The sequence below is a fragment of the Chamaea fasciata genome, unplaced genomic scaffold (genome assembly GCF_029207755.1).
Source record: "Chamaea fasciata isolate MVZ Bird 193981 ecotype frontalis unplaced genomic scaffold, bChaFas1.0.hap1 SCAF_23, whole genome shotgun sequence".
In the NCBI taxonomy this organism is placed as follows: domain Eukaryota; kingdom Metazoa; phylum Chordata; class Aves; order Passeriformes; family Sylviidae; genus Chamaea; species Chamaea fasciata.
This window is the reverse complement of record NW_027094108.1, coordinates 6,974,699-7,002,192: the sequence shown is the minus strand read 5'-3', so window position 1 is coordinate 7,002,192 and position 27,494 is coordinate 6,974,699. Positions and strand designations below refer to the sequence as shown.

The window sequence follows — 27,494 nt, the reverse complement described above, 5'->3', positions numbered from 1 at the left end:
CCGTCCCCTCTCCTGTCCCAGCAGGACTCAGAGGCACAGTTTTAGCAGGGAATGACACCCAGAACAGACTATTTTTAAAAGAAACCAGAGCAGCTATTTTAGGATGTTGCAGCTGAGGGAAGCAATTCCGTTGCGACGGGTTCCAGGTGCTGAGAGGGAAGAGCCCAGCAAAAAGCAGCCCCTGGCCTGATGCAAAGATGGTCACAGTGTCCCTGAGCCCCTCCCCAGGGACAAAGCATTCTGCTGCCCTAAGCCTCATGGAGATGAGGGAAAAACGGGAAAAAAGCTCTGCAGAAGCAATTCATGCAGGGTAACGTGTGGCCAGAGCTGTACCAAGGTGAGGACGAGATGCCGTGAGGGTCGTGTTTGGTTACTCCTTGTTCCCAAATTCCAGTCTTCCTGGCTTGTTCCATGTGTGTAGTTCATTAACCCACACCAGCAGGTTTCCAGCCTAAATAATTCCCTGGCAGTGCAGAAAGTTTTTCTCCTAGGCCTGGCACCACAATAAAACATTTGCACCCGAGCTGGTGAATCCCAGCCGGGTGATTCTGGGATGCCGCAAGGTGCTGGGGTTAAACTGGGTTATTTTTAAACAAAAAGGGGCAGCTAGAGTCATTCCAGGATGGAAAAACATTGGCACCTTGCTCAGAAAGGTCTGGGATGGAGCAGTGAGGAAAGTCACCCTCCCACTGCTGTAACCTGAAGGTCAACCCTGGCCTCATCCACAGAGACAGTTCCCAAGTGAGTCAGTGCCCTGCAAACAGCCCAGGGCAGAGGCCAGCCCCGGTTCTTCAGGAAGCTTTGCCTGTTATTGGACATTGTATGAATGCAAAGGAGCTGAGTTTCATTCTGTAATGCAGGAAAACTCTGCATTTTGCATGTCAGAGAAGTGCTGGCCTCTCAAAGCCTCTTCCAACAGCAAAACCAGGATATCTGTGGATGCTCTCAACAAATGAGATGCACCACAAGCATGTCCAGGATCTTGTGATGGAGCAGGAATGCATGGAAATCTGGAGAATTAATGCTCTTTATCCCTGAAGCGGGGGAGAACTGCTGGGTGCTGGGTCCTCGGGAAGGGCAGGAACATCCCGAGGGAGCTGCTGGAATGGGGAAGGCACCGGCAGCTCTGTGACCTCAGCACTCAGGCATGCAGAGCAGCCTGGAACAGAGGGACATCAAAGGGACGCAGCCAGGACCTGCTCAAAGTCCGAGCCCTCTGGAGGATGTGGGAGGCGGGAGCGGCCTTTCAAAGACTCCCAGGAACACACAGGATCCTCTCTGGGATTGCCTATGGATCAGGCTGAGGAGCCATCAGAACCAGTCAATGAATTGCACTGGTTCCCACTGGTCCCAGTGGGGAACCGGCTGTGATCCTGAGCTCCCCAGCCCACTAACACCACCCAGCCCAACATCCAGGTGATCCTTCCCTAACACCATCCAGCCCAACATCCAGGTTATCCCTCCTGGGGATAAAGGTTCCAGCAGGCTGAGGGTGTAGTACAATCCACTCCACCTAAGGGCACCGGGCCCCATCCCTGCCCAGCTGACGCTGTTCTTTCGCCTGGGATGAGGAGCTAAAAGCTGGGCTGAGCTATTTTTTTCCCAGCTGATGGATTTTCCTGGCTCGCAAAGCCAAAAACCAACCAGCCAAAGATCTCCGGCTTCCACAGATGTTTGGAAAAGAAATGCCAGCCTCTGATCGCTCCCGATACAAGCTCTGGGTGTTTTATCTGAGTTGGATCTGCCCTTATAAGCAGTTTTTAAAGCCCAGTCATCCAGCCCTGTAAAGCCACAGGAGCTGTACACACACAGATTAACGGTAACAAAGGAAAAGCCTGGCTTCAAGGGCACGTGGGACACAGAGTGCCAGACCAGCCTTCTACCTCTGGAAGGGGCAGCCCTGAGAGATTCCAAAAAACAGCTGGAGTGGGGAACAGAAACGGTTGCCCTGTGGTTAACTTCTGGGATTGCCCAGGTGGAAGGATTGGCCCAGGTCGATGCGGTTGGGGGAATATTCTACAGGAGGGGCTGGAGTGGGGCAGAGGGTCTGCACTGGCCTGGGGGGAAGGGAACACATGGAAAGAGTTGTGCCAGGGGGATCAGTACCGAGGAGCTTTGATTCTGCAGGAGAATGAGGTGAGGGCTGCAGCCAGGAGCTGTTTCTGCCGGATCTGGTGGATCCTGCAGGGAGCCAACTGCCACCATCGCAGCCGATCGATTTCCACGGAACCCCGGGTAACCAAAGCCATGTGTCCAGTCTCAAAGCTGAGGAATTAAAGGGAGCTGCTCCAGCACCCCATGGATTTCAAGTTGCAAAGGAATTCAAGCTCCCAGCTTCAAAAGCCACCAGCAATCTGAACTCCAGAGGTACAGGAAACCATCCCTGGGAAGGGCTCGGGGCTGTCCTTTCACAAGAAGCCTGGAATGATTTTGGCTGGAAGGGACCTTAAAGCTCATCCCATTCCACTCCCTGTCATGGTCAGGGACACCTTCCACTATTCCGGGGTGCTCCGAGCCCCGTCCAGCCTGGCCTTGGACACTTCTGACCAAGGCAGGATGGTGCCTGTTTTGCACACTGGGTTGTTCCAAATTGGATCCAACCCTGCCCACCACGAGTTTTGTGTTTCCACGCTCAGGCAACAGCAGAGACACATCCAGGGGCTGGTTTTCAGTCTGGCTTTTAGGCTGGACTGGATTTTCAAATCCCAGTTTCCAGCCTGGAACCCTCATCCACCCCAGCCGAGGGATGGCCCCGACTACATCCCACCTCACAGAGTTCCATCCCAAACTTGTGTGACAGCGTGACATCCCCAAATTTTTCCCCTTCAACAGGAAGCAAAATCGGAGAAGGAAAAAACAACAAATCCCTCTGCTTCCCAGGCCAGCCAGGATTTTTCCACAGCAGTCAGCAGATTCATCCAGATCCCTGTCAGGTTTCCCAAAGGGAAGAGGACAAGTTGGTGAGCAGCAGTCCAGAGGCCAGAGGAGGATGAACATTCCAGCAATCCCAGCACTACTAGCACTGAATTTGGGAGATGCCAAAGGAGCACTCCTCTGGGAAAAGCAGACATCCCTGTTGCACACCCGCTCATTCCCAAAGTTAAACCCAACACTGAGGACTCTGCTCAGCTGCCACGGATCCAGCATTTGACATTCACCTGTTTTTAATCCCAAAACATCTAAAACAGAGCACTGGGATTACAAACATGTTCTAGACCAGTTCTGACCAGGCCTGCCCAAACCTTAGAGCCTTTAGAAGCCACAGAAGTATCATTTTCTCTTACCAAAACCACAGGCAATTTAGTGTTCCCTTCTAGAAAAACCCCAAATTCCATGCTGGGAGTCAGACAGGAATTCAGCCTTGCAGGAGTTTTAAGGAAAAACTGAACAAGATCTGATTTGTCTCCTCAGCAGTGAGACAAAACCTCTGTGGGCACAAATAACCTCTCGGGAAGAAAGGAAGGGGGGGGGGCAATATCCCGAGTTTATTTGCAATTTCGGGGGACACTTTAGCAACCCCCCGATGCTGACACACAGAATTCCCACTGCCCTCTCAGTGTGGGATTTCCACCCTGCAGTGATCTGGGACTGTGGTACAAGCCCAGTCAAACCCCGGCGTGGAAGCGAAGCTTTGGTCTCTCGCAATCTCTGGGAGGCGGAGGCAGAAGCCCTGGGGAGGATCAGTCACCTCCATGCTGTTGCAAGGTGCCCGTGGGTATTTTTTTAACCCCGGCATTTGTGAGGTGCTGCCACTCCAATAAAGCCCTGGCAAAGAAGAGGCAGTGCCCTCTGAACCCTGTGCAACTGGATTTACTGAGTCACTCTGTGCTAATGCCTGGCAAAAATGTCCTCATGCAGCAGTTGAGCAAACAGTGCCGAGATAACCGCGCCAGAACGCCGCGGGCTCGGCCTCTTATCTCCCAACAGCTCCGAATGGGGATCATCGCCACAATTCCTGCCGCAACTCCCGCAGCTCCACGGCAGGAGAGGCTTTATTGGGATACACCCTGCCCCTTCTCCCCAGCAGCGTTGCCCCGAGGTGCCGGGTGCTCCGCAGGGTGAGGTGACCCTTCGCAATCGTCCTTTGGGAAAGGCAGATTTGGCCCCGCACGCACGAGGTGCTGCTCTTGCAGAAGCCGCTGTTCGCTCTCTCCGTGGGCGGAATCCCCACCATCTCCCTGCCTCCATGCTCATGTTTTTATTCTTCCTGAAGTGACACTGCCCGGCAAACTTCTCCAGTGATTTAACAGCCTGACAGCTCCCCAGGTCAGCCCCGGTGCAACCAAAGAGCTCAGCGTTGCCGGAAGGGGCTGAGCAGCTCCCGCTGCTTGTGTTCCCTGCAGGAGGTGAGGGAAGAGATGGGAATTGCTGGCTCAGGCTCCCCAGCCCTGAGGAGGGGGTAATTGCAGGGCAGGGAGGAGCTCGGGGTGGGATAGCGGGGCTGTGTCCCAGCCCTGCTGAGCTCCGCACTTTCTGCTCCCGGATTGTTCCCCGCGGTGCGAGGGAGGTGGCGGCAGCTGCCGCGACGTTAGAGAATCCCAAAATGAGTGGTGTTCCAGGAAATGGCTGCTGTGTAATTTGGTGAGGTTACAGCTACCACGGGGCTCCAAACCTCAACTATCCTCTAAAGAGCACCCTGTGGGCACAGCCAGAGAATCCCAGAGCGATTTGGGATGGAAGGGACCTTAAAGCTCATCCCATTCCACCCCTGCCATGGGCAGGGACACCTTCCACTGGACCAAGTTGCTCCAAGCCCCACCCAGCCTGGCTTTGGACACTTTTGAGGATGAGGAATCCACAACCCTTCTGGATGCAGTCAGAGGGAGGAAGTGCAAATAGCCTGGGAAGAGCCAGGGCTTTGCTACTCCCAATATCTGCTGCAAGGACAACAGTTACTTACTGAAACCCCAGCATCTTCCCAGCACAGGAAGGGAAATTCCGTCCAACTCTTGGCACTCCCCTCCTTGCTGTCTCCCCCTTCACTCCCGTTTTCAACCCATCGGTTCCTGAACTTTGCTCCCTCCATGCCAGGGAAGCACTTTTCTCCCTCATTCCGGTAATTCTAGCCCTGAACACCAAACTCCCTGAATATTTGATGTCAGGAACCAAAATCCACATTTGGACTGCAGACAAGCACGAACGAGCGCTCCGTCCTTCCGCGTGCCTGCCCCATTCTTTGAGAGTTTTACAGCAGATGCTTTGGGGAAGGATTAAAATCAGGCGATGGAGCGCCAGGATGTGGAGAGGCTCGGAAGGCACATCGTGCTGGGTACAGATTAAACTGCCCCGGGAATGCTGCCTGCTCAATCCCGAGTGTTACACACGTAATCCTGGTGGAGAGAGTCCTCGAGGCAAAGGCTGGGCTGCCTTGGAAGGAGCTCTTGCCGATAGATGTCAGCACAGCCTGCCCGAAATTCCTAGGACGACCTTTCCTTCCCAGCTGACAGTGCAGCCATGGGATGGTGGAGTTTTATCCCACTGACCCCACAATGGACCTGCCCAGGAGAGAAGGCGCTGGCAGAGACCCAGGGAAATGGAAAAATTGGGTGTGAAATGACCAGGGAATTTGTGTCCAGGGAAACCGTCCAGGGTGCACCCCTGGGTGCCTCCCATGCCTCGGGAAGGAGGGATCGGCTCCCTCTGGGGTGCAGCACATTTCATGAGATGAGACACCACCAGTACCAACAACCCCGTGCGTGGCTCCGGGGTTTTGAGCCTTTTTCCTGAAAAGGAAATAAATTGGAGATGCTTTGTCTGAGCCACAGTTGGCCAAATTCCTCAGCTCCAACCAAACTCGGACGAGCAAGAAATTAAATTCTCTGCAGGGCTGAGAAATCGAATGTCAGGAAAAAGAAAAAAAAATCCTGATAGAAAAAAAAAAAAAAACCACTTGGAAAATCCAGCCCAACTTCTGTCTAGGTTAAAGGGATGACAGACCTGCATTTCGGGATCATTAAAATGCAAATTGTTCCCCAAATGTTGGCTTCCCAAGGTGGAGGAGGGAGTACCAGGTACTACTACTACTAGTACTAGTACCTGGTAGTACTACTAGGAGGGATTCCTACTCAACCCTTGAAGTGTCCAAGGCCAGGCTGGACAGGGCTTGACGCAGCCTGGGATAGTGGAAGGTGTCCCAGTAGAACAAGGTGAGAGCCCAAACCTGTACTGAGGGAAGAGGGAAACCAGAGGAACTGAGGAAAGAGGGAAAGCAGAGGAACTGAGGGAAGAGGGAAACCAGATCCCCACTCAAGCACCCACTTCCCTTCAAGCTCCTCCTCTCCCAGCCTCCTCAGCTTTTCCCTCTATTCCCTTCCCACAGGACTCCTGCCATGTCAGGCTGAGCTGTCCAGGGCAGGGCAGGGCAGGGCAGGAGGGCATCCGCAGGGTGAGGGATCATTCCCGGAGGGAGTGCTACAGTCGGACGCTGCCTCCCTGCCCTGCTTACCAAGGCAGCTGAGGCCTGCTCTGAGGAGCCCATTTCCCACAGCAGGGAATGTTTTCCCCCCCATGTTTTGCCCACGGATAAAAACTGGCTGAACTTCCAAGTCCTGCATCCTGTCCACGGACAGCAGGGAATGGGAGAGGGGAAGTGCTTTGGCCTGCCGGGTTAAAACCCCTCTGCCAGCCCCGTGGCAGCTCACCCGACTGAGCTAGCCCCCGGTCCTGGGCACATTCCCACCTCCCTGGGCAGGTAATTCACGGCTTCTTCAAAGCCATTCCTGGCTGCCTCCAGCACCGCATTCCTGGGAGGCAGCGGCCGAGGCCCAGGCACACCTCACTGTAATTGCTGAACTGACTCTGCCCCCTCCCCTGCAGCTCCGAGAGCGGAAAGGAGTCATGGAGTGACTCCGTGACCTTGGCGGATATCGGGAGCCGCTGGAAAAACGCTGGGAACACAGCATTGATAAGGATAAGCCACTGCCAGCTGGAGGGTGGGGCAGGATGCAGCCAGGTAGGGTCGGGGGGTGGGGAGGGAGGGATGTGGGAAGCAAGGCCATTTCAGATGTGGGATTCAGGAACGGGAGGCGCAGGAATGTTTTCCCCTGGTGGTGGTGATCGTCACCCATCTCCCATTCCACTGACAGCGCTTCAGCAGGAAAGCCCTTCACCCACCAGGCTCTCCAGGCAGGTGCCTTTGTTTGTGAGGAGCAGATTCCCAGGCAGGGGAGGGATCCCAGAGATGGATCTGTTGGCTTTTCCTGGCTGGTTCAGCGAAGGCACCTGTGGGATAAATCCTTGCAAATAGTTCACCACACACTCAGTATAAGCGTGTGTTTTGTACCTGCGTGTCCCTGGGATGGCAGGGTGGCCATCCAAGGATGGATGCCAGTGGAATGTGGTTTGGATCCAGACAACAAAAACCTTCCAGAGGTTAAACACAGGCAGCAATGCCACGAGCTGGAGGAGGACAGAGCCTGGCAAATCAAAGGGAGGGGAGGTGTTTGCTGTAAACCTAAACCCATGGCTTAATCTCCTGGAAACCAGCAGCGCCTTCCCAACCAGGCGGCAGCTGACAAAAAAAAAAAAAAAAAAAAAAAAGCCTTCACTTCATTTGGGTTGATTTTTCATCTCTTGCCCTTGAGATATTTCATATTGAACACCACAAATTCCACTGGAGATGTTTTGCAAAACCAGCAGGCAAAGAGAGGAACAAAGAAACGTCAGACGGATCTAGGGACTGGCAACAGCCCTGCTTCCACCTCGGAGCTGCCAGTCCACCCTCTGCAAGGGCAGGAATGAAGTCCAAACTCTATATCCAGGGATATTACCAGAGAGTTTGTCTGTCACAGGCTTGACGTTAGCGGTCACTCACCTCCTTGTAAAACTGGGAGCCCAAAAAAGGAGGAAAAAAATCAATATATTTTAACTGCAGAAAGCAATTCCAAGCAACCTGTGCTAAGACAGCCTCTGCCCCAAAGGGTAGCATGGGACAAAGCCTGGAAAGTCCTGGTTTTGCTCCGGAAGGGCAGAAGTGAGGGGTGGGATAAGGAAGAAATGAAGTGTGTGTAAGGAAGAATTTAGGTGTGTGATCAGAAGGAAATTGGATGTGTGATAAGGAAGAAATCAGGTGCAGGATAAGGAAGCTCCAGGCAGGAGGCTCTCAGGACTAAAGCTGAGCTTCCAAAGGGGTCAAGTCACTCTGAGCTTGAGGACTCCAGGAGCCTTTGGATGGTGGTGGGAAAGCCATGGATTTTTGGAGGATAACATGGAATGTTTCAGCTCTGCAGAGGCAGGAACAGGCCCTACTGCAACCACACTCAAAGGGGAACGAGGAAAAAAACCATCCAGATCAGGAAAAGAGCTGGAATATGCTTTCCTCTCTTCCAGGCTTACCAAGACTGCTCACAGCACGAGGGACTTCCATCCACCCCATTAACCTGCTCCACTTTGGAGGCTCAGGCACATACATTCACAGCATAATTAGAGAGGTTATTCCGTGCCAGGAATCAGCTCCTGGATCCTCTGGGCTCCCCAGAGGCCAACAGCGACCACGTGGCTGCAGTGAGCTCAAGGTGATCCTGGGTTTTTAATAAAACGGAGTTTTGCCTTCAATCGGATGGGGACGTGGGGCACCACAGTGAGGTCAGAGGCACAGGGGGACGCAAAGGGAATTTTACAGCCAGTCTTGGTCAGGTCAGGATTTTGGGGGGTTTTAATGCCCAAAGCAAGGCTGTGCCCGGGATCCCTGTGAGAGAAGTGACTGCAAAGGGAACAGAGCTGCAGTTTGGGGTCAGGGCAGAGCACCCCAGTTACTGCTCTGCAGAAAACCCTTGACATTGCAAAAGTCCCCCAGGACCATCGAGTCCAACCTGTGACCAACGTCCTCCTTGTCACCCAGCCCAGTGAGTGCCATGTCCAGGCATTCCTTAGACACCTCCAGGGATGGGGACACCAAACCTCTCTGGGCAGCCCCTGCCAAATCCTGACCAGCCTTTCCATGCAGAAATTCCACCTGGTGTCCAGTCTGAGCCTCCTCTGGCCCAGCCTGAGGCCGTTCCCTCTCCTCCTGTCCCTGTTCCCTGGGAGCAGAGCCCGACCCCCCTGGCTGTTCCCTCCTGTCAGGGAGTTGTGCAGAGCTACAAGGTCCCCCCTGAGCCTCCTTTTCTCCAGGCTGAGCCTCTTTCCCAGTCCCCTCAGCTGCTCCTGGGGCTCCAGCCCCTTCCCAGCTCCATTCCCTTCCCTGGACACACTCCAACCCCTCCAGGTCCTTCCTGAGTTGAGGGGCCCAGGACTGGAAGGAGCTGATGCAAAACATGACCCTGAACTGAACGAGCTGCACAATCTGCACTCACAGAGGGTTTAACTCCACACAAGAGGAGCTTCCCACTATTCCCACACCTCTGTCTATCCCTCAGATTCCCCCTGAGCCCTTGGACAGCCCTGCTCCTGTCCCATTGGGATTCACTCCCTGAGTGCCGGTGCTGCTCTGGTTTGTGGCTGTGCAGGGCTGGATCCCGTGGGATCCCACAGGATCCAGCACCACCTCCCCTCCTTGGGACCCCTCAGTCCTTCCCTGTGTCTCCTTCAGCTCCACAAAGCTCCCAGAGCTGAGGAGATCCCAAGCAAGGAATTCACTCCGGAGCAGGACTAGCACCGTGAAACTCCACCAACTGTTCGGAAAATTGTTTTGAAAACTCGCCGCTGTTTTCTAGAAGGGGGAGATGAAAACAAGGCTGGGCTTTTTAGCTCGGGGCAAGGTTTTTGCACAGCTTTGTCAAGGCCAAACCTCTCTGCTCCACGAGCGACGGTTTCTCCGCCAGGACCACATCTGACACCAGGAGTCTCTCCCGAGTCTCTCCTGCCTCCTTCGGGCTGTTGCTTTTGTTGACACAACACCATCAAAGGCACCTTCCCCACAGTCACAAAGGGAAACCTGATCCTCCCACTCCGGCACGGAGGGGCTGGGGGAAGAGCTGAGCCAAGGGGAACCGCTGGCGGAGGGGTTTTACTGCGTCCTGCTGAGGCCACCCAGGAGGTTTGAGCACAAACTCCAGGGTGCAGAACTCCGCTCATTCCCAGGCTGGAGGAGGAGGGAGGATCAGCCACGGCCCGACACCGCGAGGACAGAGAGGATCAAAGTCTCACACGAAGGAGTTCGGCCTCCAAGCCTGCTTAGATCCCGAAATCCTAAGATGCAAAGTTTTCCCATCTCCCCGGTGTGACCGCAGGGACAGAAACACCAGGAGAGAAGTCCGGGGGAGGTGTCCGTGCCGGGGCAAGGGTGGCCCAGGGCAGCAGCAACAGGAAAAGCGGAGCCTCGGGGTTCCCGAACTCCTGTGGGATCAGAGAGGGATATCCCGGCCTGGCATTGGGAAAACACACAGGAACAGGGAGGGACGGGGCCCATCCCGGCCCTCCTGCCTCCCCAGGCAGCTGCGGGAAGGTGGGAGCAGAAGGGGGATGATAAAAACAGCCCCAAGATGAGGATGTGCAGATCCTACAGGACTTCAGTGGGAATTCCTCTCCCTGCAAAGCCCTGGTCATTCCAGCACCACTCCTGACTTTATAAACACAACAGGCTCAGTTTTAAAGGGAAAAGGTTTTCACCTCTGTGCCCCGAATCCCTGACGGAGCAAAGCTTCTGGCCTTTTCCTCCCTAATTCAAAAAGGCATTTTCTGGTATGGTTCTGGCCGAGAGCAGGACTGAGGAACTGGAGCCAAGGAACCCAGGGAGGGACAAAGCCTGCAGAGACACAGCCAGGCAGGGCAGCAGGACACTGCCTGGGGACACACTCCCAATCCTGCCGGTGAGTTATCCCTGCAGGATGTCGTGGACAGGAGGCTCAGATGGTGTCAGCGCCCCTGGGGCTTCTCTGGCAGCTCCGCTTGCACAGGGATGGGCGCGAGCTCACCAGGAGAGCTTCAGACCTGCATGGGAAGAGGAAAAGCCTTCCTTGCCAGCAGGGCCACAGATCCAGGGATGAATCCTGGCTCAGCCAAGTCCAGGCATCAGCAAAGGCCTCACCACAAGCCCCTGCAGCTCCCATTGCACGAAGTAATAGAATCATGGAATGGTTTGGGTTGGACGGGACCTTACAGCCCATCCAGTCCCAGCCCCGCCATGGGCAGGGACACCTTCCACTGTCCCAGGGTGCTCCAAGCCCTGTGCAGCCTGGCCTTGGACACTTCCAGTCTGTGCCAGAGCCTCATCCCCCTCACAGGGAACAATTCCTTCTCAATATCCCATTTGACCCTGCCCTCTGGCATTCCAGGCCCTTGTCCAAAGTCCATCTTCCAGCATTCTTGGAGCCCCTCCAGGTACTGAAAGTCCTTGGACTCTCTGTTTCAAACAGGGTTTGGTTTCTTTCTTGGCTGTTCAGCCCATTTTTGGGGAGCACCAGGGAACTCTCACTACTGAAACCAGTGTGCTCCAGCTGGACTCACAGGAGTGGGGCCTCACAGCTAGATAAACAGATTCCAGCACAAACCACCTCCAGTCCTCTAGCAGGATCCCCTGAGCACAGATGGGCTCAAATTCCAACAACTGCCCAGGCTAATTGTGCAAGTGAGGGCAAGGAAAGCATCCCTAACACATGGAAAAGGCCTCTGCCTGCCAGGGACCACCTACCCTGGGACAGCACTGCAGCGTCCCACACATGAGGCTGGTAATTATCCTGCTCCTGCTCCAGCAGATCCTGTGTGGGATGGGAAGGGGTGGGAGCAGCTCCACAATGGCCAGAAGAGCTCGGGGGAGAAGTGCTGGGAGGCACCTTGTGAAAAGAGAGATCCTGCTGCCTGCCACCCTCCTTTCCAGAGCTTCCAATCCCACCAAAAGCTCTCCAGAAGAGCCAGGCACCAACTCTCTCGTGCTGCTCCAGCCCCATCAGTCACACGTCAAAGCCATTGTTTTCAGATCTAAGTAAAAAAATACTTTGAAACCTCAAAAATTAGGGTTTTTTGAAGTAATTATCTCCCTCCTCCGCCTCTGAGACAAAAGAAACCCAGGCCAATTATTTCTTTGAAGGCTAAATATTTACTCTCAGATGAAGCAGCTTGGGCTGGAGGGGAATTATCCAGCTCTGATGTCATCTCTGGCCTGGGAGCCAGAAAACCCGGATGGAAAACAGGTAGGAGAAAATAACAACAACAAAAACAAAACCAGGGTGTTTTCTCCTGGAAAAGCCTCTCAGAAAGGGATGAAGTTGTGTCCAAGACACTGAGCTCCCATTCCCTGCCCAAGGCTCCTTAGAGAAGATGCTTAACGAGGGCACACACGGAGTGTGAGGGAACCTCTGCAAGCAAGACCTGGCCTTTGGAAAGAGCTTTGGCGTCTGTGGGGCAGGTGTGGGAACTCCTCCACAGCAATTAGCCTGCACACACAACGAGTGGTAATCAATCACTGTCAACTCTTTGGTTTTGTTGTTTTAAAAGCCCTCTCCCGCCTTATTTACATCACAGGATTTCAAAGCTCCCAGCTTCTGCCCCCTCCAGCCACTCTCCTTTCCCAGGCAGGCAGGGCCACCCCCCACGTTCAGGACACCCCAAGGAAGAGCGGGAGCTGTGTCGGACCCCAGCGGGGTGACTCATCCCCTCGCAAAACCAGGAACCAGAGCGCTCCCCGTTCCCGGCCTCCAGTTTCAGTTGCGATCCCATCTCGCCCATGACAGCGTGCAGGAACATCTCCTCGGGGGATCTTCCCGTGGGACCTCACCCCGCCACGCGTTCCCACAGGACCCGTTCTCCGGGAGCGCTCTTTGTCAGCAGGGCACCGGGATGTGGCTCCAAGCCGTGCCCCGCATCCGGCACGGGGGAAGAGCTCCCTGGGCTGCGGGAATGGATGGCCTCTGCAGAGCCCAGGACCTGGTCATCCTCCCCTCTCCAGCCCTGAGCACGGTGAGGGCTCCAGCACGGATGGCAGGAGCCCATCTGGAGGAGTGGGGCTTGTTTTCCCCCCCGTTTAAATCCACAGCTCCTTAATTCTCCCCTGTGGAAGTCACACAGGGGCTGTGTGACACAAAAATCACAACACCAAGGGAAGTGTAGGTGGGGATCCGAGCACCAAGTAAGGCGTTCACAGCTGGAAATTCCCAGGTGACACCAGCACTTGGGACTTCTCCCAGGTCCCTCCCCAGCTCCCCTGGAGCCCCTTTAGGCACTGGAAGGGGCTCTGAGGTCACCCTGGATCCTTCTCTTCTCCAGGTGAACACCCCCAGCTTTCCCATCTCCCTCTATATCCATCTCCACCTCTGTATCCTTATTCCCTGGATTTTTGGAGGACTTCCAAGTGCCAGACAAGAAAACACTTTAAATGATATCTGAGTAGTCCACAATACCTAGAGCAGAGCAGAGGGAATTGTGTGCCCGACAAGGAGTGCTGGTGGATGCTAAGCTCCTTTTCTCTTTCCTCCTGCCAAAACAGCTGCTTTAACACTGATTTCCCACCCCTGCTCCAAGAGCTTCCCCCAATTATTCTGCTTTCCTCAAAGTTATTTTAGTGGAATTCACAAATTAAAAGGAAGAACCCAACTGTTGTGGGTGACATTTCCAGCACAAAAAGCAGTGTGGGAAATGATCTGTGGTGTTTTCCTGCCCTGCTGAGGGTGCCTGGACAGCAGGAATGAACCTGCTTTCCCACGCTCTCCCACCTGCACGGGCTTGTCAGCTCCACTCCCCAAAATACCTGGAGTGGGAGCCACTGGAATGAGCAAAGAAAATCTCAGCTTTGGGACAACGACTCTCACCATGGAATCACGGAATGGGACCTTAAACACACCCACTGCCACCCCCTGCCATGGGCAGGGACACCTTCCACTACCCCAGGTTGCTCCAGCCTGGCCTTGGACATTTCCAGGGATCCAGGGGCGGCCACAACATCCCTGGGCACCCTGTGCCAGGACCGCCCTGCCCTCCCAACATCCCATCCATCCCTGCTCTCCGGCAGTGGGAAGCCATTCCCTGTGTCCTGTCCCTCCAGCCCTTGTCTCCAGGGCCTCTCCAGCTCTCCTGGAGCCTCTTCAGGCGCTGGAAGGGGCTCTGAGATCTCCCTGGAGCTTTCTCCAGGTTGAACAATCCCAATTTCTCAGCCTTCTCCAGGCAGAACAATCCCAGCTCTCTCAGCCTTCCCCAGACTGAACAATCCTGATTTGCTCAGCCTTATTATCAACACAGGCTCTGGCGGCTGCAGGGAATGTCCCTTACGCTGCATGACAGGGACCAGCTGCTCCTGAGAAACCCCCCCCGAGGCGGTGCAGAGGACACAGATTCTGCCACAAGCCCTTATTGCTCTGGGACACAGCCCAAAGGCGGCGGGATGAGGCTCAGACACACAGGGCAGCACCCAACCCGAGCCGTGGGGGGAGCGCTGGGGCGCGGGGGGAGCGGCCGGGGCTCACCTGACGCCAGGGGCCGGATCCACTCCTTGCTGTTGAGGTCGAGTCTCCAGAGGTCGTTGAAGGCGGCATTGCAGCTGCTCTGGGTGCAGCCCCCGAACACGTACATGGACTGGTTGGCGTCGTAGTAACACGCACCTGCAACAGAGCTCCCGTCACTGCTGTGCCCCACGGCTCCCGGCACTGCCGTGCCCCACGGCTCCCGTCACTGCTGTGCCCCACGGCTCCCGGCACTGCTGTGCCCCACGGCTCCCGGCACTGCTGTGCCCCACGGCTCCCGTCACTGCCGTGCCCCACGGCTCCCGTCACTGCTGTGCCCCACGGCTCCCGGCACTGCTGTGCCCCACGGCTCCCGGCACTGCTGTGCCCCACGGCTCCCGTCACTGCTGTGCCCCACGGCTCCCGTCACTGCTGTGCCCCACGGCTCCCGGCACTGCTGTGCCCCACGGCTCCCGGCACTGCTGTGCCCCACGGCTCCCGTCACTGCTGTGCCCCACGGCTCCCGTCACTGCTGTGCCCCACGGCTCCCGTCACTGCTGTGCCCCACGGCTCCCGGCACTGCTGTGCCCCACGGCTCCCGGCACTGCTGTGCCCCACGGCTCCCGGCACTGCTGTGCCCCACGGCTCCTGTCACTGCTGTGCCCCACGGCTCCCGTCACCGCTGTGCCCCACGGCTCCTGTCACCGCTGTGCCCCACGGCTCCCGTCACTGCTGTGCCCCACGGCTCCTGTCACTGCTGTGCCCCACGGCTCCCGGCACTGCTGTGCCCCACGGCTCCCGGCACTGCTGTGCCCCACGGCTCCCGGCACTGCTGTGCCCCACGGCTCCTGTCACTGCTGTGCCCCACGGCTCCCGGCACTGCTGTGCCCCACGGCTCCCGTCACTGCTCTGTGCCCCACGGCTCCCGTCACTGCTGTGCCCCATGGCTCCTGTCACTGCTGTGCCCCACGGCTCCCGTCACCGCTGTGCCCCACGGCTCCCGTCACCGCTGTGCCCCACGGCTCCCGTCACTGCTGTGCCCCACGGCTCCCGTCACTGCTGTGCCCCACGGCTCCCGTCACTGCTGTGCCCCACAGCTCCCGTCACTGCTGTGCCCCACGGCTCCCGGCACTGCTGTGCCCCACAGCTCCCGTCACTGCTGTGCCCCACAGCTCCCGTCACTGCTGTGCCCCACGGCTCCCGTCACTGCCGTGCCCCACAGCTCCCGGCACTGCTGTGCCCCACAGCTCCCGGCACTGCCGTGCCCCACGGCTCCCGTCACTGCCGTGCCCCACAGCTCCCGTCACTGCCGTGCCCCACGGCTCCCGTCACTGCCGTGCCCCACAGCTCCCGGCACTGCTGTGCCCCACGGCTCCCGTCACTGCCGTGCCCCACAGCTCCCGTCACTGCCGTGCCCCACGGCTCCCGTCACTGCCGTGCCCCACGGCTCCCGTCACTGCTGTGCCCCACGGCTCCCGTCACTGCTGTGCCCCACAGCTCCCGGCACTGCTGTGCCCCACAGCTCCCGGCACTGCTGTGCCCCACGGCTCCTGTCACTGCTGTGCCCCACAGCTCCCGGCACTGCTCTGTGCCCCACACACAGATCAGGCCCTTTCCTCCCTGAAGAAAGCAGCCAGGCTGCCCTGGCTCCCCAGAAGCACAGGGTATCCCTGAGCAGGGTGAAGCTCCAGCAAGAACCTTCCCAAGAGGATTATCCCCTCAGGCAGAGCTGCTCCTCAAAGTGCAGAGAAAACTGCCTTAGAAGCCTGTAATTAATTAGCTTAGCCGTGATTAAGGCACTCAGCTCACTGACCTTCCCCGAGCTGGTTCACAGAGCTCACAGACTCTGCTCTGTGCACCCAGGGCTGGGGGTTTGTTCTCTTTTCAGGATTCCACCTCATCTCATTTAAAAAGCCCCACTAAAACACAGGATCATCCACAGGCATTCCCTGTAGGAAAGGCTGAGGCGGCGAGATGGGGAATGGGGAGGGAACACCACATCTGACAACCCCTCGAAATATCCCGGGAAATCCGAGCTTTTGGCCCCAAAACAAGCTCTGCAGCAAAAGAAAATCCATGGCAAGGAGCGTGTGCAGCATCCAGGTACCTGTGGCAAGAGGGAACTGAAGGAAGGAGCAGGGAGGGCTTGCTCGGCTTGTCTGCCTTGGAGGCTGCGCAGAATTCCGGGTTTCCTGTAAAATCCCACGTGGAATAACCCCACAGCAAAATCATTGAGAATGGGCATTCCTACTTCTTTTTAGAGTAATTTCAAGCTGCTGAAGATAAGGAAGGCAGAGTAGCTTGAGGAAAAAAAAATAGGGAAAACCAGGAAAAAGCAGGCACAATGAAAACTTCAGTTTCTTCCAGCCTGCAGGAGTTCCACAGTGGGATTGTTGGAGCTGTTCTGTGCTGGGCCAGGAGCTGAACTCTGATGATCCTTGTGGACCCAGCTCAGGATGTTCTGTGATTCCATGATAGGTTTATTTATAGTTTATATCAGGTGTAGAATAAACAGGGGGAAATTGTGCACGTCCCTGATGGTTTTAGGGGTTTTTTTGTGTAGAAAGCACTGAACAGATTTAGTTGAGGTTTTTCATGTCCCAGCAAAAATCAGTGACCTCCAGAGTATCAGCACGGCAGAAGCGGCTTATCTTTGGAAATGAATCAATAATTCTGATGTTTGTTTCTAACACTGATGCTCAGAGAGAGCAGAGGCAGCTGGTTCTGACCACACTCCTGACTCCCCTGTCCTGAGTAAATTAATCATCGGAGATTTTCACCCGGAGCAGCCGATAACCAAAGCAGAGATGACTGGGAAGGGAAAACCAAATGGAAGGCGCGTTCCCTTCACCATAATCGAAGAACACTGACTTCTGGAACTTGGAGAACATGAAATAAATTAACCTATCCAAGTGCAAGGGTTGTATTTCCCACTGGAGAGATGGGAAGGAGCCAGCTGGACTGTAAATCCCATTCCCACGTGGTCCTTGGGTTGGAAGGTGACAGTCCTTGGTATTGGCCTTGGACACTTCCAGGGATTCAGGGGCAGCCACAGCTTCCCTGGGCACCCTGTGCCAGGGCCTCTCTGCCCTCCCAGGGAACAATTCCTTCCCAACATCCCATCCATCCCTGCCCTCTGGCAGTGGGAAGCCATTCCCTGTGTCCTGTCCCTTCATGCCTTGTCTCCAGGGCCTCTCCAGCTCTCCTGGAGCCCCTTCAGGCGCTGGAAGGGGCTCTGAGATCTCCCTGGAGCCTTCTCTTCTCCAGGCAAATGCCCCCAGCTTTCTCATCTCCCTCTATCTCCATCTCCACCTCTATTTCCTCTGTCCCTAGAATGCCATTGTCCTGCTCCTTGCAGCGCAGGGCCTGGGTGCAGCCAGTGATCCGGGGATATTGAGCAAGGCTGGCTGCTGGGAGGAGCTGCAGCTCTGCTCCAGGAGCAGCCCATCCTGTAAAACAAACATTCCAGCTCTCACCGCTCCCAACGGTTTGTCAAACCCACAGATCGCTGTAATTACTCATCCCGGTGGTGCCACCAACCCCGGGCTCCTTGGAAACAAAAACAATAAATCAGAAAAAAATTAGTCACTCCTCCAGCAAAGGATCAATAGCCCTGTCACAAAGGTCGGCATTCCTTTGCTGCTCTTCCGTTTCTGCATTCCTGAGCGTGCTGACATTTTCCGACTTCGGGCAGTGATTTCACCCCATGACTCATTGCCCTGCTATGACCTCGCAGGTTCATACATAAAACAACTTGGTGACTCCTGCAAACATCACCCAAAAACCCCCAAATATGGAAGACTTCTGCCCCTAAACGTCCATTATTGATATTTCATGTCCTGCAGTTCTGCAGCTTCAGTCAAATCCTCTGGAAAAGCCACAGCTCGTCCATAATTTGTTCTCAGCTGTGTGCCCTGCCGAGCACTCCCCACGGCAGCACCTTCCATTCATTATTCCTTATCAAGCGCTTTTGCCATTCCTCCCTTCAGGACTGAGAGCAGACAGGTTGACCTCCAACTGCTAAGAATTCCCCTCCTTGTCCATTCGTGCTCCCTGTGAGCACGTCTGGGATAGTTTGAATAATTCTTGGAAGAGAGAGTGAGCCCCAGACAGAGCTTTGATGGCAGCACTGACTCGTGCCTGGGCGGTGACGTCTTCCCACAGAAACTGGCAAATCACTCATCCCTCAAAAAGGGCTTTGTGAGTCCTCCCTGCATCCCTCCCCACTGCCCAAACCTCCTGTTCCCTCCACCTCAGCTCACCGTCATCCCTTCGGATTTTAGGTGACAGTTCAGAGATTCAGTTTGACTGTCCGGAACCGATGATTTGTAGCTTCGCTTTAACGCCAGAATCTCACCCGCAGGCATGGAATGCTGCTGCAGGGAAAGCACAGCCCGCAGATCCGGGCAGCTGCTCACAAACCAATCCGTTTAAGTCAGCAAACAAGTTAATCCAGATTAGCTTTGTGCCCACAAAGTGCATTAATAACGCTGCCATGGCCACAGGGGTCGGGCAGAGCCGGGGCACTGTCACCGAGCGAGGCTAATACGGATTACATGCTCCGAGGGCAGTGGATTTAGGAAGACAACTCACTTTGGAGCCAGGAAGCCTGTGGCAGGCAGCAGGATAAAGGAAAGAGCACACAGTGCTCTTTGGGGCAACTGAGCCTTTTCCAGGGAATTTCTAGCTGGCCTGAGCACTCAGCAGTTGCAAAATGCTGCTAAAATTGATGGGAAATACACGCAAATGTGAAGTCGTTAGTAAGCACTCACTTACGTTGCTAAAAATGAGCTGGGAACTGTGGAGCCTTCTCATCCTTCAGGAAGGCGAGGGTATCTCGGCAGAGCACAATGACTTCACCAGAGCTCCCCACAGCGTCTCCCGGACTTGTCTTGGCAGGAGGCAGCACAGCGGCTGCCTCATAAATTATTGCTTGGGAAGATGAAAATGTGATGCCTGCTGCTCTTGGAATGGCAGGGCTTGCACCGTGTTTATCTTCCCTTAGAAAAATGTAATTTGCTTCCTGGAAGAGCTCAGAGGGCTCAGACCCCGTGCTGGAATCACAGGATGAAATTTTTGTTGTGTTTTTTTGTTGTTGTTGTTGGAGCTGAGGCAGCTCAATGCTACTGCACTCCGAAGAACAGGGTTTATTTCAGTATCTTTCCCTCAAAGGCACTGTGTTTAGGTATCTTTTCCCTTTCTGTTCTCTTCTAGAATCTTGGAAGCAGGGGAAGAATTCACCCAAACATTGAGTGGTTGCTGTCGACTGAATTGCTCTCTTCTGTCAACAAATCCACCTGCAGCTCTGCTCGATTTGAATGCAGCACATTGCAGAATTCCCAGTTTTCCTCACAGACGTAGAAGACCTGTGCAAGCAGCTGGTGCACATCCCCTGAGTGCTGCACTGCTCAAAACTCACTGGCTTTGATGGGAATGGCTCCAGTCCAGGGGCTGAGGGAGGGGTTGTTGAGGAGGACGCAAAGTTCAGGCCAAAATCCTGGGGGCAGCTCTGGGTCCCTCAGGACAAGAAGGACACTGAGGGGCTGGAGTGTGTCCAGAGATGGGAACGGAGCTGGGAAGGGGCTGGAGCACCAGGAGCAGCTGAGGGAGCTGGGAAAGGGGCTGAGCCTGGAGAAGAGGAGGCTCAGGGGGGACCTTGTGGCTCTGCACAACTCCCTGACTGGAGGGGGCAGCCAGGAGGGATCGGGCTCCACTCCCAGAGGGAACAGGGACAGGACAAGGGCAATAGCCCCAGGCTGTGCCAAGGGGGATTTAGGTTGGATGTTGTGAAAAACCCTTCACGGAATGGGTGGTCAGGCACTGGCACAGACCGCCCAGGGCAGTGCTGGAGTCACCATCCCTGGAGGTGTCCCAAGGTGTGTGGACGTGGCACTTGGGGACACGTTTAGGTCCAGGGTTGACTCCATGATCTGGGAGAGTTTTCCAACCTGCAGAGCTGCAGAAAGATCCCCGCACAACCAGAAAGCTACAATCCCACCCCACTTCCACTCCATCGGCATTTCCTAGGATCAACGAGCTCCCCAGTCCCTGCTCTCGTGCCGAAGCTCGCCCAGCCGTGGGTTTGAACACCGGTGGCGACGGGCACGTGTGGCACTGCCAGCCCCCGAGGCAGGCAGCTCCCACGGCGATTCCAGGGATACTCACTGTGTGAGAAGCGCTGGGTGATGGGGGTGCCGGGGTAGGGGTAAGTGCGGCTCTCCCACTGGATGTTCCCTTCCTGCACTGCCTTGATGAAGCCGTGGTAGCACTGATGGGCCACGCCTGGGGAGAGAACAACACCGTCAGCAAAGCCAAGAACAAACTGTGCCTGCACGGTGACAGCAGCTCCAAAGGCCCTGTGTTTGGGTTAGAAACACGCAGGGAATGCGGGGGATTAAAGAGAATAAAGACGAGGGAACTCTGCAAATGTGGAAATCGGCAGCGTGCACTGGCCCAGGTCACGACATCCGTGGCAGCTCCGGCTTGGGAAGCAGAGCCTTTGGGAAAGGAAGGAAGCACTGGGATGCTTTGCTGAGCTTGTGTTCAGCTCTCTCTGCTGCAGCCTTGTTCCCTCATCACACCCCGAGGAGCAGCTTCCCTTCCCCCAAGGAACCTCTGCAATAATCAATTTTTAAGAGTGTGAATGTAGCTACTGGCCAGGGATCTGAAAAAAGCTGGGAAGGAGATATCAGTGATAAAAATCAGCAGGGATGCTCCAAGGCTGCCACAGGCTGCCACTAATTCTGTGTGAGGGTGCTGAGAGGGGCCAGAGGCTGCTCCCTGAGGAGACAAAAGGATCTGAAGAAAGTTTCTGGCAGCAGCAGCAGCTCAGCACACACGGTGGCACCTGCACTGAGGATGCCACAACCTGCCAAGAGTTTTTCCCCAAGCCCTGTGCCAGGAACATCCCCAGCAAGAAGTCCCACTCTGGGACATAAAGCAGGAAGGGTTTTTTAAAATAAAATTAAAGCCTGGGGTCCTGGAGGACCTGAGAGTCACATGGGAAAGGGAATGTGAGCTCCAGGGCTGCACAGCAGATGTATCCTGGCAAACAGGAAGAATTAACCAGGAGAACACAAATCAATTGTTTACCTCGAGTGACCTCTCAGGGCACAGCTCGCAGGTGGTGGTTCCTGACACTTTTTTGTCTGGAATTGCCCCAGAAGGGCCCATCTGCCCAGCACCACTTGTCCCCTGAGAAGAGACACAGCCCAAAGCCACGCTGTGCCTTGGGCTGCTCACTCCTCAGCTCCAGGGGGGTTTCCACATCCCTCTGGGGTGGATCCCAGGTGTTTGTCCATCCCAGCTGCATTCCTTGCAGGCCACTCCAGGAAACAGCCAAGGAGCCACTCGGGGCTGCAGCACTTGGAAAAGGCCCTTCCCCAGGGCTGTGGGCAGCTGCTGTCCCAAAATGATGCACAAAACAAGTAATTTGGGGCCCTGGTCCCTGCTGGGGTAGCTGTGTTTGGTTAACCCCCAGCCTGTTCAGCTCTGGGCAAAGTGGGAAATGCCTGGAATCTGAGCAATGCCTTCAGATGAGGAGAAGTCCATAAATGAGCCATCACCCCCACAAACTGCCAAGGGCATTCCTCACCTGACACCCACTCCTGTTTTCCACGAGGAACACATTCCCCTTGTGAAGTGTGTCCCATTTCCTAGGATTTAACTGCTCTCCTCTGAAACTCCTTGTTTTTTAAATGAAGCTCGTGATTAAAGCATGCACCCAACAGAATCCTACCAGAAATCACCATGTGTATTACAATAAAATGAAGCAGAAGATTCTGCTTGTATCCTTGTCCAAATTTTCCCTTCTCATTTGCTGTATGGTACTTCCTGCAGCATTAAAATACCCCCACGAGGCTCTGGAATGAATGCTGTGCAGAAGCAAAGGAAGGATCTGTGTCTCTGGGCTACTCTTCCAGGAAGCTGGAATATGCACATCTCTACTCATGCAGATTTTATATTCCACTTATCTCCAGCAGAGCTGCAAGAAGCAGAGCAGGGGTTGTTTCCAGCTGAAAGCAGCAGCTTTGGGAACATTAATTACTGAACAAGACGCAAATGAAGCACAATTAAAGCTGCATCAGCCATGGGACACTGGCAGGGGCTCTGGGGAGGAGACTGCAATCCAAGGTCACCAGTGCAGCACTGGGAGCATCCAAAGGCAGCAAAGGAGCTGCTCTGTCATGGGCCTTCAGCTTTGTTTCAGTCTGGGCTGGAAGGGACCTTAAAGCTCATCCAGCTCCAACCCCTGCCAAGGGTGGGGACACCCTCCACTATCCCAGGTCACTCCAAGCCCTGTCCAGTCTGGCCTTGGACACTGCCAGGATGGGAATTCACGGCCTCTCTGGGTTTTCTACCCTGAGAGAGGCTGAGGGGTTCAGTTCTGCACAGCGACATGCCTGCTTTGAGCAAAGCCAACGACTCCATCCATGGCTGTTCGGATTTCACCGAAGTCACATTCCAGAGCTTGAGGGGAAAACAAGAGGCAAAGGTAAAAAAGAGCTGGATTCCAAATCCCACAATTAAAGAAATGCACTGCCATCACTTGTACCTTTGATCAGTCGATACCACTGTTTGCAGACAAGGGCGGCGGTTTTGTGCTCCTGGTAGGGAGAGAGGAAGGACAGGATGTATTCCAAAACCTCTTCTGGCAGCTCCAGCATCGATCTGGAGCTGGGCCTGGACTCCTCCACCTCCAGCTCGGCCTGGGGCTCATCCTCCTGCTCCATCGTCCCTTCCACCACGGCATCCTCTGGATCCACGGCCATGAACCCATCATCGTCACTGTCTGAGGAGCTGGCCATGGCATCCCACGTCACAGCTGGGAAAAGCGACAATGGGGAGGTCACAGGGAGGATCAGGAGCACCAGAGATACACTGAGATGTGTGTGGCACACCAGAGGGCTCTCTGGCACAGCGATCACCAAGTGCAGGACGTGGGTTTTGCAGTTTTGCGGCAGCTGAGGGTGGTTTAGGGACAGCTTTTCCCAGGTCACTCCAGCTCTCCCCGCCCTGCTGCTGCCTCCAGTGGGAAGCAGAGAGACAGAGACAAAGCCCTGGAGCTGCTGCTCCCTCGCTGGGCACCAGGAGACATCGCCACTGTGGGGCCCAGCTGGGATGGAGAAAGGATCCCTGTGGAATCTCACCCGAGGTGAGACAGGATCACAGCGACATTTACAGTCCCTCCACCCTGTGGAACCTGTTCTGCCAGTGAGGCTGTTTTACCCCAAAGAACTCCCTGTGGGGGAGAAATTCCCTGCCTCGTTTTTACACTCCTTTCCCTTTTATTTGTGAAAGACCTGCGCACAGCCCAGGCTGGCAGTAGGTGAGGAAAGCAAATCCCCCTGGGATTTACTGCTGATGGAAGGCTGGGATATCAGAGGTTGTATCTCCAGCTATTCTCAACATCCCAAGCGTAAAGTGACACCTTGATGACAGAAATGTATCATGAAATAAATCCACCTTAATGAGTGGCTGTGTCCAATTCCCAAGAAGCAGGCAGCCTGTCTGGAGGAGAGCAGCTTCCAAAAGGGAAGTAGAGACCACGGGAGCTGCCCCTCGAGTGCTCCTGGATCAACAGCCCAAACCACAGTAACAGCTCCCGGGGATGACACGGGGCTTTCTTTTCCAGAAATTCCCTTTTTATCCTTTCCTAGCATGAGCAAAGGACCCAAACCAGGGTGAGCTCAGCCTGAGTTCCTCCCTAGCCCACAGGGCAGAGGCTGCCCAGCCATCCCCCAGTCCTGAACTGACCAGGATTATTGGAAGCAGATCCACACGGTCCATAGGATAAATCCAATCTGCAGCAAGCCAGGAGGCAAACCAGCTCCTCAAGAGGGAAGAAAAGACACAGCTTTTCCCTAACATCCTCCAATATAAGAATATTATTATTTTTTCCAAACCCTAACTGTCCCAGAAAATACCGCTGGAAGGAATTTAAGTTATTGATATCATATTTTAATGTGGGTTACTTAGCAGAATAAATATCCTGATATCGAAATATCCTGATACAGAAATACCCTAATAAACAAATCCACGAAACCACATCAGCTTGGGTCATCGACCTGATTTATAAACATGGTTTATTTATCAGGAATAACCTGAGCTGTTGTTACTATGCCAAGGTTTTCCCATGCCGTGGGAATGGCAGGCAGCGGAGACATGGAGCAGGAAAGCTTTCCATGGCAACCAATTCATGCCCAGGAAAATGACAGGTGACAGCATCAGCCCCCACTGCTGTCAGGTTCTCTGATGAAGCAGCTTTGGAAAATCCACAGGGCTGTCAATCTTTGGGAGGAACCACGGCAGAACCCAGCACAGAGCTCGCATCCCAGCAGATGTTCCGCACGTTTCCCGTGTCAGAAATCCCTGCCGGAGTCAATGTTGTGACAAGGGAGGCTGGAACCCAAATGCTGTGACGGGCACTGCTGCCGCTGCCAGGAACCTGCCTTACGCAGCAGAACAGGCACGAATTCCCAGGGACTCAGGGATGGAAAGTGGTGGGGGGGGGAAAGGAAAAGTGGAGTAGTGCTAAAAAATAATGAAAGAATGGAGGGTTGGGTCTTTTCCAAGCAAAGGCATCTACGGCTGGGAAAGTGCCTGTGCCAGTTTCCATCCTGACACAGCACAGTGCCAGTGCTGCTGGTGCTCCTGCTTGGGATGGGGCTGGGCTCCAGTCTGGGATGGGGCTGGGCTCAGCTCAGGATGGGGCTGGGCTCCAGTCTGGGATGGGGCTGGGCTCCAGTCTGGGATGGGGCTGGGCTCAGCTCAGGATGGGGCTGGGCTCCAGTCTGGGATGGGGCTGGGCTCCAGTCTGGGATGGGGCTGGGCTCAGCTCAGGATGGGGCTGGGCTCAGCTCAGGATGGGGCTGGGCTCCAGTATGGGATGGGGCTGGGCTCCAGTATGGGATGGGGCTGGGCTCCAGTATGGGATGGGGCTGGGCTCCAGTATGGGATGGGGCTGGGCTCCAGTATGGGATGGGGCTGGGCTCCAGTATGGGATGGGGCTGGGCTCCAGTCTGGGATGGTGCTGGGCTCCAGTTTGGGATGGGGCTGGGCTCCAGTCTGGGATGGTGCTGGGCTCCAGTTTGGGATGGGGCTGGGCTCCAGTTTGGGATGGGGCTGGGCTCCAGTCTGGGATGGGGCTGGGCTCCAGTCTGGGATGGGGCTGGGCTCAGCTCAGGATGGGGCTGGGCTCAGTTCAGGATGGGGCTGGGCTCCAGTATGGGATGGGGCTGGGCTCCAGTTTGGGATGGGGCTGGGCTCCAGTCTGGGATGGGGCTGGGCTCCAGTCTGGGATGGGGCTGGGCTCAGCTCAGGATGGGATCCAGCCCGGAATACAGAAGGGCAGGAGGGTCCGTCACTCCCTCCCTCCCTCCCAGCCTGGGAACAGGAGCAGCTCCCCACGATGCAGAGGTTTCACACCCTCAAGCTGTGCCAGAACCCTGAGCAGGAGGGTTTGCCTCCGGCCCAGGGACAGCGAGACCCTGCGGATGGCGATGGACTAGGGGTTGTCAAGACCTTGTGTGATCCAAATAACTTTTATTTGTCCTTTATCTGTGCTCTAAATTACGTCCAAATCCTGCTGGAGGGAGTCATGGGAAGTGCAGGAATGCACACCCACTAGAAAGAGGTATTTTCCAGCTAGTAAATCCCAGTTTGGATCCTCTGGAGCAGGGTTGGGAATAACCCAACACAGCAGGCTGATCCCAGGCACCAAACAACAAAAATCATCTTTAAGGCAAATTTTAGAACAGTGGGAGGAGCCTCAAATAGCATATCTGAGGATGGAGAAGCTCCACTGAGTTTTGTCTGCTCTTCCCAAGCCCCATGATAATATTATAAATATTCCAAAGCATCTCCTTTGATAAATTCTTGTTTCCTAAATGTTTGAGCATAAGGAATAACCATCCTCAGAGTTTTCACACCCACGCTGTGTTCTTTTTCAGAAGGAAAACAAGGCCAGACATAAGCTCAGCTCCCAAAAGGCAGCTCACTGTCAAAATAACCCTCCAAACTTGACCTGCCACGGATGTGGATTTTGTTTGGATCAGCAGGCTGGGAATAACCACCCCTGGAGTGCAAAGCAAAGCCCTGTCCAAAAACCCTGCTCCAGTACAGAAAAATGAAAAAGAACCCAGGCAGGTGGCAAGAAAGAGCTAAAGCAACCCAGCAGCTCCTGCTGCCAGTTATTCAACAGATCCATGGGGGAAAATCCCACACCTGGAGTTTTACTGGTCATTCCAGGAGCAGAACTGAGTGTGATGCAAGAGGTGGTTTCTCTCTCATCCTGCCTTTCCAGGTGCTCCCTGCTTGCACTGTGCTGGGCTCCACTTTGTACCTGGGCTAAAATGAATCTCTGGGCACTCCAAAAGCTGCAACCAAGAGATTTAAGCAGTTGTGTCTCACCCTAAAGTAGCTGCAATCCAGTTAATTCCGGGATTGGACTGATCCCTGAAAACACCAACACAACCCCCAAACATTCCACGATATTCTGCAGCCCAGAGTCCTCCTGGTCCCAGAGAAATGCCTTCATATTCCAGCACTAGGAAGGTTTAAGGGCACTCAGGGATGAGCCTGGAGCTGGAGCAAGGAGGACTCGCGTTGGACGGGCAGGGGGAGCAGAGCTCTGCTGGCACCAATGGAATCTGCCTGCCCTTTCCTAAAAGCTGTGTCTCTGCCAGCTGGCAAAACATTTCATAATCCTTTTCCTCCTTTCAGAGCGCTTCAATTTTCCCTCCCTCCCCTCCTAAAATTAGTTAAGAACCTGCTATTTATTCTGAAAGTAACTATTTGGAACAAACAGCTGAGGAATATTAAATGCAGGCAAAAATAACCCCACCAGGTCGAAGCGCTGCTCAAAACCTGCCCCTGCAAATCCCCTCTTGACCCAAGGAGGTTTTCCTACCTGCAGTCCCACGGACCCCAAAGCTCAGGCAGGGGTGGCACTGGTGCTTCCCATCCTGAGCTGCCTTCTCTTCTCCACAACTTCCCGCTGCTTCAGGAAGTGCTTGAACCCACAGGGTTTTTGACCTGCCTTCTTTCCCTGCTCTTTTCATGGATTTTGTGGAAAAAAGCCTCCAAGGCGAAGCTGTTGAATGGCAATGAGAGGCTGAGCACCAGTCCTGAGTCAGAGCACACTTCACACACAGGGAATGCTCATTTTCACAGGCCACAAGAAAT

At 54.9% G+C, this 27,494-nt stretch overlaps 1 protein-coding gene across 2 annotated transcripts in view; it reads right to left on the bottom strand.

Annotated features, from left to right (window-relative positions):
- Positions 1 to 27,494, bottom strand: part of FBXO42 (F-box protein 42) — a 46,393-nt gene that overhangs the window by 7,369 nt on the left and 11,530 nt on the right. For both annotated transcript variants that reach the window (XM_066203031.1, XM_066203030.1), the window contains exons 2-4: positions 22,864 to 23,133; positions 20,475 to 20,591; positions 14,334 to 14,468 (exon numbers count right to left, since the gene is read on the bottom strand). In XM_066203031.1, the coding sequence (XP_066059128.1) occupies positions 14,334 to 14,468; positions 20,475 to 20,591; positions 22,864 to 23,116 (505 nt within the window). In that variant the 5' untranslated portion in view covers positions 23,117 to 23,133. The remainder of the gene's footprint in view (positions 1 to 14,333; positions 14,469 to 20,474; positions 20,592 to 22,863; positions 23,134 to 27,494) is intronic.